The 12589-nt window shown below is 34.1% G+C and overlaps 1 protein-coding gene across 1 annotated transcript in view; it reads right to left on the bottom strand.

Annotated features, from left to right (window-relative positions):
• Positions 1-12589, bottom strand: part of LOC143230473 (neprilysin-2-like) — a 79109-nt gene that overhangs the window by 61034 nt on the left and 5486 nt on the right. The window contains exons 2-3 of the mRNA XM_076464104.1: positions 4003-4121; positions 2936-2989 (exon numbers count right to left, since the gene is read on the bottom strand). Coding sequence (XP_076320219.1) covers positions 2936-2989; positions 4003-4121 — 173 coding nt within the window. The remainder of the gene's footprint in view (positions 1-2935; positions 2990-4002; positions 4122-12589) is intronic.

Below are 12589 nucleotides of genomic sequence, written 5' to 3'. Positions count from 1 at the left end.
GTAAACGTGTGTGTGTTTTCTTATAGCACATTGAGCCATCTGCTGAGTCCACTGAGGGGATCGAACCCTTGATTTTAGCGTTTAAAATCCGTTGACTTACCGCTGTACCGGCAGGGGACCGTTATAAACGTAACTTCCCACTACTAACCTTACATTTTTTAATATTAGAAACTTAATCTAAAGACTATTTTTATTTTCCCAGTTTGACACTAATACTAGTAGTACTTCGCAAATCAGGAAGAATCAGATTTTGCTTGTTTGTGTGCTGTTGAGCACAAACTTACACAATGAGCTTTCATGATTCGTAGTAAAGTTAATAGATGAGCAGGACCTAGTTTTGTAAATTCCACTTAAAGTGTATGCTCATTATGGTGACCAAGAAAATATGCAAAATTAACCGCATACAGAGCATGCTACCTTTAACTTTGTGTAGAGGAAAGTCATCGAGGATAGCTGTAATGTGTTCGACGAAGTTTTATGGTGAAGTCTAATGATGTTATTGGTATTAGTGCATTTGAAGCACAATGCAACACAATGGGCTAGTGTGCTTTGCACATAATAGGTATCGAAACCTCACTTTCACAGGCTTACCATCAAACTACTAAGCAAATGTGCTTAGTTTGTTGAGCTATGGGTTGGCGAAAGGTCAAAAGTTTTAACTTCTAGGTTCGGACATTTGACAAAATTTGGTAGTCTTTAATAGTTTACAATACAAAAAAGATTACTGTAAAAATTAATTATTTCTTCACTTTTGGTGTTTGGTAATTTACAAAATCTACCAAACGTTTTCTTAATTATTTCTGCGTACAGATGGCGTGGAACAAATAAATTATTACGTGATTTAAGCAGGTTTTCTTATAAAAAAAAGTTTACGAGTGCTGTACCTTTTCCTGAATGGAGTAGATTTGTAAAAGTGGGAGAAGACGGGACGTACAAATAATTGACACTTTAGAAAGATAATTTGTCATAAATTCAGTTGATTTATTTTATTAATGATATTTAAATCGAATATACAAAGATAGAATACACATCAAAATTTAAAGTTATATTTAGTGACGTTTGAAACAGACATTCCTTGTTAGGTTTTACTATAAACTATACTATTAGGTCGAAAAGCAGACGATGAAGAAACATTTTACAAAGTACAGCTATAAGCATAAGCAAATCAACGACTGTTTTAAGCATTGAGTTATTTCGTCTTGTTTTTTTGTTAAGCAGTTTGTTAATTGTTACGAGTTGGGTGAAAGGAGTATTTGGTTGGAGTTGAGTAAAGTGAGAAAGCGGCTAGATTTGCTTTAATCTGTAAGGAATTAGTAAATTATAATACTTAAAGCAATTAAAAAATGATTGGAGTGAGCGACCGAATTCCTGAATTCATCAGTTTTATGACTACAAAGACATCCAGTGCTTGTGTGACATTATAATCTGACATCCGGGAAACAGATAGAAGGTCAGGAAAAAATAGCAGCTGTGCGTCCTGGATTTGAAAAAAAATATAAAACAACACTTTAACAAAGTAAAGAAAAAATATTCGAAGAGAGAGAGAACGAATAAACAGAGAGAGAGGTGAAAGAAGAAAGTAATATACTGGCAGTAACAAGCAAAACATATTTATAAATATTGATTATTTGATTGATTATCAGTAATAATCAGTAATTTGTTATTTTTCTGTTGTCTTTCAAAATTTGTAGTGCATACTGAAGGAATTTACACATTTTGATAAAAGTTAAGAAAAACTACCTTTGAACTTCAGACATTCTGCTGCTATGGCTTGTTTGTTTTGTTTTTTTAAATTTAGCAGTGTAAGACTAGAGGAAAGGCAGCTAGTCATCACCATCCACCACCAACTCTTGAGTTACTCTTTTATCAGCAAGTAGTGGTATTGACCGTCACATTATAACGCCCCAACGGCTGGAAAGTCGAGCATATTTGGTGTGACGGGGATTCTAAATCGTGACCCTCAGATTGCGAGTCGAACATCTTAACCCACCTGGCCATGCCGGCCCGGCTTTTATGGCATCAAAGTTATTCAAACCCGATTGTTAAAAAATTTCTTACATTTAACGGATGTCTCTTGAAATACTCTTTAGTGTAACTTACTATTTGAGAATATTTCTAATGCTATGTTTCAGTTTAAAATGGACCTTTCTGTTCACCATATTATAAAGTTAACCTCGACATTACGTATGTTATAATTTTATATTTCTGATCTCATGAGAGGCGTCACTGGGTTCTAACTTATGGTGCCCGTGCCCCGAGTCCACAGTTCATGCCTTCGAAAATCATGATAGATATCGTACTGAAATCCTGAAAGTTCCCGCGCCTATGGTCCCCAACCCTGCATCTTTTAAGTACCTAACGATGGCTCTGGATCTTACATTTTCTTTTGTTGTGAACTTAAGGTAAAATTTAGTATTCTACATTGTAAATTTAGGCTAAAAATTACTACTCCCATTATGTTTCATTGTTATATACTTTAGTTAATGTTGTAGATTAAATTATGTATTTTATAATACCCAGACTATAAGAATCTTGCTGTAGAATTATTCTGAACGCATAATATTTTATTTAAAATGATTCAACTTCACAAAAATAAAACTATTTTCGTATTAACAAAGCCAAAAATGTGTTACTAAACTGACATAACAATTTAGAAATGAGAATAACTTAAGATATTATAAAAATGTTATATATAATTTCTACTATTCCATTTGAACAGAATGTTTATATAAGCAATTTAACTATGTTTGTTGTAACAAAAAAGAAGTATTTTAAACATATCTGAATAAGTATGTGTATAGTTAATTCACGAAATTAATTTAACACTAAAAATATATTTCTAGGTTTCTTCCTTAAAAAACTTGTCGCTTACGATCGTAAGCTGAAAAGTGTAAATACAAATCAATGACATAAAATATACTACAGATTTACTTACCAGCTTTAATGCAAACGGACGTTACACATTCGGCGTGGTTTTCAACATTGTGCACTAGAATAAGGTAACTTTGAAAAATTTTTCACCACAGACATATACACAATATTCGACATTGATATAAAATAACCACCTTCTTAACTTTAAATTTCTAGGTTCTTCTTCCATATATTTATGCTGACGGGAAGATAAATCAATTTAACATTGGTAATAGCTCTTCACGAAATTTCTGTAAGTAAATTATTACAAATACATGTTTGTTTGCCCGTGACATCGTGCCAGATCAGTCCTATATTTTGTGGCAAATTGCTTTACATTGCATCGTACTAAAAAAATTTGTAATATATAATAACCAAAATAAGGTATTTTAAACTAGCACCATTATTCACCAACAATTTATGTTATATTATTAAGCTTACATTATTCACCTTATATTTGTATTGAACTTAGTGGATTTTCTATATCAGTAGTTCTTAACTAGTTGTATGCACTCCGTGTAAAGGAAGTTAATCCTGAATCTTTCTAGACACTGGAAAGACGCCATGTCTCCATGTTTATCTTATTGACAATATCTTTGATGAAGTGGGAATTGGGGACCTGTTTTGAATAAGAAACAAAGTTATTCCTGATGAATTTCTGTTGTCCCTCAAGGAGCAGGCACAATATTCGGACCAGTAGTGATTCAATTTATTGCTTCTAGTAAAATTTTGGTATTCATTCAGGTATAGATGGTGCTTATAGCATATAGTTGAAAAAAATATAGTGGTACTTATTTTGTAGTTAATCACAAAGTTACACAATGAACTATCTGTTACGTGCCCACCAGAGGTATCGAAACCCGGCTTCTAGCATTATAGGTTTTCAAAGAACTACTTGTCAGTTTGACCTATATTGTACTGTATGTGATTGGAAGTGGTTGAGTTCTCAGCAGGCGGGAACTATTGACCGAGATTATACTCTATATGACTGAAAATGGTTCATTTCTCAACTGGTGGGAACTACTGATCTAGAGTGCACTGTATATCGTTGGAAGTGGTTATTCTTTCTTGGAATCATCGTATGTCACTTACCTAACTTCTGTGACGAAAGTGTCACACTTACTATAATTAGTATGAATACTAACACAAATAGAGCGATGGTCTGTATTCGTTCTAACAAGGTTCGTTTCTCCCAAACCTTCTCCTCAGATCTAGATGTGAACAAAAAATTTTCATCAGTACTTTTACGATTAGAAATTTGCTTTATATAGCATTTTTTTAAACAGAAAATAAAACAAATGATCTCCCTGTATTTTTGCCAGACAATGGCAACAAGTTTAATTAGCTTTTCTTTTGTAATTATTTTCTAATAATATAGTAGGATGGTGATTACACCAAGCGTTGTAGCCACTTTTTGTGTTGCTAATATGTAATATATTTCGTTTATTTGTTTGTGTTTCTTGGAACAAAGTCACTTTGGGCTATCGTTAGTTGTAAATATGTAAACTCAACGATGTCCCACCGGACGATGAACGTCTTTCGACATAGTATGTAACATTTTATTTTATTTTTTGTCACTAGCTTTCATTCATTACTTTATTTTATATTTCATTTATCACAAGAATTGTGGTGGGAATTATTTATTTACGCGCATTTTATCTCAAAAACCGTATTGTTTAAGAAAAAGACTGATCTTTAAGCCTAAATGTAGTTAATTTCACTTGGAGAAAGGGGGTGTTTTCAAATCACTTAAAATAATTCTGTTACAAGAGAGAAAGCAATAGAATAACATGTATTTTATACAAGTGGTATGCTTAGAATTAAAAATTCTGTACCATATGTCTGTTTATGAGCCATGAGATAAAAGGTCAAAGTATTAGGTTAATTACCTCGGTAATAAATTGGTTACCAGAATGATAACTTACATGTTTGTGTAATCAAAGTAAATTATTTAAATAGGTTAGCTAGACTGAATTAGCTCAAACATCATAAAGATCGATTTACCTGAGAAAAATTAACGTTTGTATTTGTAAGTTTTCTTAGTGAGTGAATTTGAAACTCAAAATTAATTTCTCACATTAATTATTTTATTAATTTGTTTAATTCTGTCATATCTCTCGAGATTCTGTGGAAATAGACTTGTCAAGATCAGTTCCTGCGTGAATCCAATGAAAGTGTGAAACATTGAGGATCATGCGCAGTGAACAAATTTGTCGTCGCTTTTGTAGTGCTTAAGAAAGATTTCTGATTGTCAGACCTTTGTGGTGTTTAAAAGCTCATAGTTGAGGTTAAGGATAAAAGAGAACAGAAGTTTTCAAAATGTTAGCATCTCAACAAATAACATAACACAATGTTCCATTCAAAAAGTAAAATGATCTTGAAGTTCAGAAAAAGGGGTAGTGCCGTTATCTATTGATTTAGAATCAGCTTACAGTTTAAAAGAAGACAAAGTGTCAATGTCTACTCATATAAAATTAGCTTCATTTTAGAAAATATCAGACACTCTCACATTATTATCTCCTGCTTATCGTCAAGTCTATATAATTATCGCAGATTTTCACTTTTGGTAACAACATGTCTAAACACGTTTTGCACAGTACTTAATCTCCAATAAAACTATCCAGCGGTAAAAAACAACAACACCGAAACATTCCACTGTACAGCAAAGACATTTGAGCTTATACAGTAAGCGATAAACAATTGCTTACACTGAAGAATGACATCCTTAGCATAAAAACATATTCTTGCGAATAGTTTGAACATATAATATGTAACCTTGAATAACTTCTACCCTGAACAGAAACTAGCTTCTGTTTAATGTATTATGACTATTGTTCTGGTAGCGGAATACAGTTACCCTCTGGATTAGTAACTTCCATGCATATAATTTACAATGTCCTAAATATATCAGCACATAACTGATTATACGGTCACAATTTACAAAGTTGTTTCTCTTTTCTTTTTTGAGCATCATTCAACAGCTTCTGAGTAGTAAATTTTATTAGTCGACTGAAAGCACTGACAGAGTTGTATCATGTACTAGAATGTAGATCCTACAAAGCTGGGCACATTTACTGTTAAGAGCTATTGGAACTTCCTCGTGTCCACGAACCAAGTTGAGGTCTTTGTACCAGATCAGACGACGATGTTTACACGTCTGTCTTTCTGAAAAGCAAAAAAGCAGAATCATGAACTCACCATCTTTACTTTGTTATGATGAGTAGATGCTGGAAAGTTGATGAAGCATTACTTGCATAAAGAAGGGTGCAGGTATCTGCTTCTTCTTGCGACGTCTTCAAATACTCAACTTTTTCTTGTCTATTTTTATTTTTCTGGAATTATATGATGATTAGGGCACTAGACTTGCTACCTGCTGGTCGTGAAATCGATTCCCCGTCACTGTACATGCTGGTCTTTTCAGCCAGAAAGACGTTGTGAATTTATGGTCAATCCCATTACTCGTTAGTAAAAGTGTAGCCCAATAACTAGCAGTGAGTGGTGTTGACTTGCTGCCTCCCTTTAGTCTATCATCACTAAATAGGGATGGCTGTCGCAGATAGCCCTCAAATAGCTTTGAACACAATTCAAAACAGACCCAACCATTTTTGGTCATTCATGTGCACACACATATAACGTAGAGGACCTGAAGTTTAGTAAGTATGTCAAACCTAATGTTTTGAAGTCTTTCAAGACTTGCCTTGACACGTTTATTAGTTGGACAAGACAAACATCTTTGCTTTTGTTCGATTTTATGACTAATTATAATGCCATTGAACACAACACCTATGTTTGATCCCCTCCTGGCTCTTTCTTTAAAAAATTGTCCATAGACATCAATGAGCTCTTTGATTCAGAAAATGTTACTTATCCTCTTGTACTTTATGAACAATATATGTTTTCATCAATGAGTCAGACAGGTATTCTTAGAATTGTGTCTGTTGATGACAAACAGTAAAGTTTCGGTCCGGCATGGCCAGATGGTTAAGGCACCCGACTCGTAATCTAAGGTTCGCGGGTGTGAATCTCCGTCACACCAAACATGCTCGCCCTTTCAGCCGTGGAGGCGTTATAATGTTACGATCAATCCCATTATTCGTCGGTAAAAGCGTAGCCCAAGAGTTGGCGGTGGGTGGTGATGACTAGCTGCCTTCCCTTTAGTCTTACACTACTAATTTAGGGACGGCTAGCGCATATAGCCCTTGAGTAGCTTTGCGCGAAATACAAAACAAACCAAACCAGTACAGTTTTGTTGTTATTTTTCGCAGCTCTGTTTCAAATATCTAATTATAGGAGCAGCTAATTCATGTTTAGATTATCTTAATCGTTTTAACTGAAAAATACGTGAATTTTCATGGTTCCTACTGAAAATATTTTTATAGAAATTATAATGGTTAAAATGTTATTTACCTGTCTCGACCACTGCCGATAGGAATTTGAGCGTTTTTCAAATGTGCTTCTGTATTAGATATTGAAGCATTTTCAATTTCTAATTATAGTGTTAATAACATTATTTCAGGATTTTTTATACTAATTAAATAATCTCTATATTTGTAAGTTAAGGGAAAAATATTTGGGTTTATGTAATTTTCAATAAACCTGTTCTCATAAAAGTAAAAATATAAATGTGGGTCCTACTTCTGCAGTCATCTCCAAAACCTAGAGTACATTTCCCATCCTCTCTGGATCCTTCTTTTGATTTATGATTCTACACAAAATGAAGTCAACACACATTTTAAAAATACCCTATTGTTGATGTAAAAACTGTAACAACTCATTCTTGTCATAAAAAGTATAGACATCTTAGATGTTAGGTAGTAACAACTACTCCGACTGTTTGAACACTGATCATAGACAAGTATTTGAAACTAACATCTGTTACATTATGAAAGCAGAAATTCCAGCTGTCACACACAGAAGTATAGTGTAACAAGCTGTCCACGAATTTTCTTTTATTGCAAATGACATTTCTCCATAAAAGTATATTAAAATCATGAGACAAGTAAATTGATTATATTTTTTAATGTAGACTTTGGTAAGATGCAATCCAACAAATTAGTTTTTCCTGTAATGCAACCGCTGCCACTAGATGAGGTGAGCTGTATCAAATTATTAGGCAATCATTGAGAGACAGCACATATAATAAACAAATAATGATTTTCTTTCAAAACCTAAAACACTAAAATCATTTTGACATGGGGTCTCGCAACTTAAAGTAAAAGAATTATACAACAACTATAAATGTCTTAATTTGTATAACAAAAAGGGGAAAAGCAATCCTTGTATAATTTATGTTTTAATTCACAGTTGACAGTATAATGTTTAACTTCATCTAAGTGTTTTCACTTGGTTCCAGTGCAGTTTTGCTAACAATAAGGTAAGCCTAAATTTAATTTGTAACATTTTTAAACTGTTTGTGAACTGAAAAAATATTTGATATTTCTAAAGTTATTGTTTAAATTAGAGAATGAGGAAACTTGAATGCACATGACCAATTGACTGATAAAAATCAGAAGTTGAAAGGAAGTAGTTGTTTTTTTTTTTTGCTGGTTTCCAGTGGAAACTTCCTGAGCAAACTTGCAATCTCATAAATGAATTGATGCAATCACGTGTCGTGTCACCATGTGAGATTATGTCAGATGATCAGTCTGTAGAGTCTTCAGAAATTATGCTTTAGTACAACATGGGATTGAGATAAACTGTATACAGCAAGTGAATTGTATATGCTTTTGTCACATTTTGTTTGCCTAATTTAATTTTCCTGTGTATCTAATGTAGTTTGTTTTCGCGACACCTAATAGCAGCAATAATGGGAAAGTAACACTTCGGACTTACTCTTGTGTTGTCCTTTATACATCTACTGTGCTTATTTTAATGAAGTTCCACGTGTTTTGGAGCTTTTAACAGATAAAAGGTTACCTGATTTGATTATTATGGCAAAAATCGCCATTTCTGCTTATTTTCATTTGCGATTAGTTTTATTTTTGTGATATAATACTAGATAAAATAACCATAACCTTCTGTGTCACGGTTAAGTGGTTTGATATCATATAATTGATTTGGTGCAAGCGAAAATCGTGACTGACAATAAAGTCACTTGTTGTGAATAACATGTTAGCCATTGAATGGTAGTGTCATTTAGTGCTTGTAGGTGTTGGTATAGTATGTAATATTGACATAGATATCTGTGTTCATGAATCCGTTTTTCATAAAATGTATGGAATAGTATATGTGTATTTAACTATTTATTTAATAAATTTAATATACAAAGGAGTACAACTTTTCAGGCAAATAAAGAATCTGGTTCAAAATTATAAAATATATTCCTATTATAGGAATACTATTATGATTATCTAAGATTGGCTTCTTTCTTTTAGAATGTAGACACCATTATATAAGAAAGGTATCAGACCTAGTCCTTCATCTGGTAATAATGAAGGAATGTGATTATATTAATTATTTTTTCTTTGTTTCTGAATTTCGCGCAAAGCTACTCGAGGGCTATTTGCGCTAGCCATCCCTAATTTAACAGTGTAAGACCCTTGGGCTACTCTTTTACCAACAAATAGTGGTATTGACAGTCACATTGTAATGTCCCACGGCTGAAAGGATGAGTATGTTTGGTGTGATGGGGATTTGAATCCGCGATCCTCATATTACGAGTCGAATGCTTTAACCACCTGGCCATGCCGGACCGATAATATTAATACCATCATAGTTTACCATTTTATGACTAATGTACAAAACATTTTTATTGAGATGTATTCTAAAAGTTTTTTTTACATTCCATTCAAATTTTTTGACACGCAGTAAGCTTCGTTCTGGTCAACCAGATGTTCAAAGGTTGTAAACGTACATAATTGTTTGTTTGTTTTTGAATTTCCGGCAAAGCTACAAGAGAGCTATCTGTGCTAGCTAGCCATCCATAATTTATCAGTATAAGACTAGAGGAAAGGCAGCTAGTCATCACCACTCACCGCCAACCTTTGGGATACTCTTTTACAAATGAATAGTGGGATTGACCTCACATTATTATGCTCAAACAAAACTTGAGAGATGGAAGGATACAGTTTACACAAGAAATGGTGCAAGAGATGTGCTCACTCATCAGCACTAGACATATCTTTACCAATCTATAGAACGATAGATGTAATGAAATTTACAAGAACCTCAATGAAGTATTAAAGTGCATGCGGGTGAAGATGTGTCATAAAAGATCACCTAACACTTCAGAACATATTAGACCTCAAAAACTGACTGAAGAAGAGCTATTACTTTGCTCAAGAAAGTTTCTTTGTAGCTCAAGACAGCGAGAAGCACGTCACGTCTATGACAAGAAAACCAAGGATTAGCTTTTCAAGATCGGAGAGAAGATCTTCGTTCTATTACCTACACACAACAACTAACTAACCCTGCAGTAGAAGGAACATTTTTAAGTGCAGAAAGTAATCAAAATAATAGATTATAAAGTGAAAATGGATGATAAGACCAATATCCAACCTGTTGAAGAGGTACTTCGAGAGAAAGTAAGACCTAATATGCACAGCTATTGTGGCACAGATAGACGTTTGAGTTATGGTTGTTATAGAACCAGAAAACAGTGATTTTGTCATAAAATATGAAAACCTGATAGACCTAAATCAGTTGGGCAGAGATGAGATGTATAAAAATTTCAACATCAGTAAAGAACAATTTACATGATCTAAGATGTCAGTATGCAGGCGTCTTCACAGATAAATAAGCCAAGATAAACCCTGGGCAACATAATGGAGACAACAGCCAGAGATCCAGCCAACATAAAACCCTACCAGATGCCTTATATGATGAGAGACCAAATGACACAAGAAGCTAAGGTAATGTTAGAAGCCGGAATTATTGAGCCTTTGAATTCAGCCTCCTGTTTTCCAGTGATAATCATAAGAAGAGGGGCAGCTCAAATTACTACTGCATAGATTTTCAGAAACTGAATCTCACGACAAAGTTTGGCTCTAAACCTATGGACAACTCAGAAGCTATTGTGGCGAAACCAAGATCGATCACGTTAAATGTTATTAGCAGATCCTGATGGAGACAAGATCTGAAGATAAAACAGCATCTGTGCACCAAACAAATTCTAATAGTTCAAGCGGATGATATTTGAGTTAGTCTACTCAGAAGCAACAATTCAACTGTATGATGGGGAAGATGTTGCACAAAACCACCAACATCGAATATTATGTGATATTTTGACTCACACAGCTAGATTGTTAGATTAATTGAAGAAACCCATACAGCTGTTCAGGTAAGTGAGTGCAGCAGGTCTGATTATCAGATCCTCTAAATGATACATCAGACACTCTGCTGGACATAGTTGGACACAAGGTTGATAACCAGAATCTAACCATGGAAAAGGAGAAACTAATCCACATACAAGATGCACATACAAGAAGTTCATTCCAAACTACACTGAAGACAGCCTAGAAATGAGATGGTAAGAAGTTCGCCAAATATTAGAATGCTAGATGTTATCAAACTTTTATTATTCAGGTCAATATTTCAGTCACTGGAATTGGAGCAGTACTTCATCAAGAACGTGTAGTCAGTTTGTTTGTTTGTTTTTTGGAATTTCGCACAAAGCTACTCGAGGGCTATCTGTGCTAGCCGTCCCTAATTTAGTAGTGTAAGACTAGAGGGAAGGCAGCTAGTCATCACCACTCACCGCCAACTCTTGGGCTACTCTTTTACCAATGAATAGGATTGACCGTCACATTATAACGCCCCCACGGCTGAAAGGGCGAGCATGTTTGGCGCGACCGGGATGCGAACCCGCGACCCTCAGATTACGAGTCGCACGCCTTAACACGCTTGGCCATGCCGGGCCCGTGTAGTCAGACTGTGTTCTATAATTTATGTCTGTGAAAAAACGATTGTGTGATTGAAAGAGAAAGCCTGGCCATCCTAGTTGCCATACAGAAATTACACAACTAAGTCTACTGTAAAAAGGAGCTAATCATTTAAATGGACAGTCAGCCCCTTGCATACATTCACAGGTGCAGATTTGGTAGTGCAAGGATCATGATGTGGGCATTTTATCTTCAACCAGTTCTATATTAAAACCATCCATGGGACTGCAAATGTTTGTGCAGATTGTACCAGTAGATTTTGTGTTGGAACTGAGAACAGTATTTGTATATAGTAAATAATAAAGAACTTATTTATAGGTATACAAGACTGTTTCAATTTATGTTCATTCCGAGCACTGAATTTACTCATTTTTGAGGCAGTAACTTAACCAATCCCCACAAAAATGATGGAAAAAGACAACTATTTAAAACTTTTGATACAGCTGTAATAACCAATACTAATATTTATACAGAACTGTGAAAAAGTCTTAGGACATAATAAAAAATTAACTTTCAAGATACTTTCAAAGAACAATGAAAAGTAAATCACGGGTGGAACACTAAAATTTTAGTAATCTTCATACTTCATAAGACAGAAACTTGGTGTAAGTGCTTCAGTTCATCAACCAATTAATATTTTGTGTGTCCCCTTTTACTTTAATAAATGCAGACAGTCTCTCAGGCATCGTTTCAAAATATTTAATCATAGTTTTCTTTGGAATTTTATTCTAAATGTCTCTAATACACTCACATAAAGCCTCTTTGGAAGTAACTTTTGATTTGTTATGTTTTTGATCTAT

Source organism: Tachypleus tridentatus, chromosome 10 (genome assembly GCF_004210375.1).
Source record: "Tachypleus tridentatus isolate NWPU-2018 chromosome 10, ASM421037v1, whole genome shotgun sequence".
NCBI classification, from domain to species: Eukaryota; Metazoa; Arthropoda; class Merostomata; order Xiphosura; family Limulidae; genus Tachypleus; species Tachypleus tridentatus.
The sequence above is the reverse complement of the archived record's forward strand: the minus strand, read 5'-3'. Positions and strand labels throughout refer to the sequence as shown.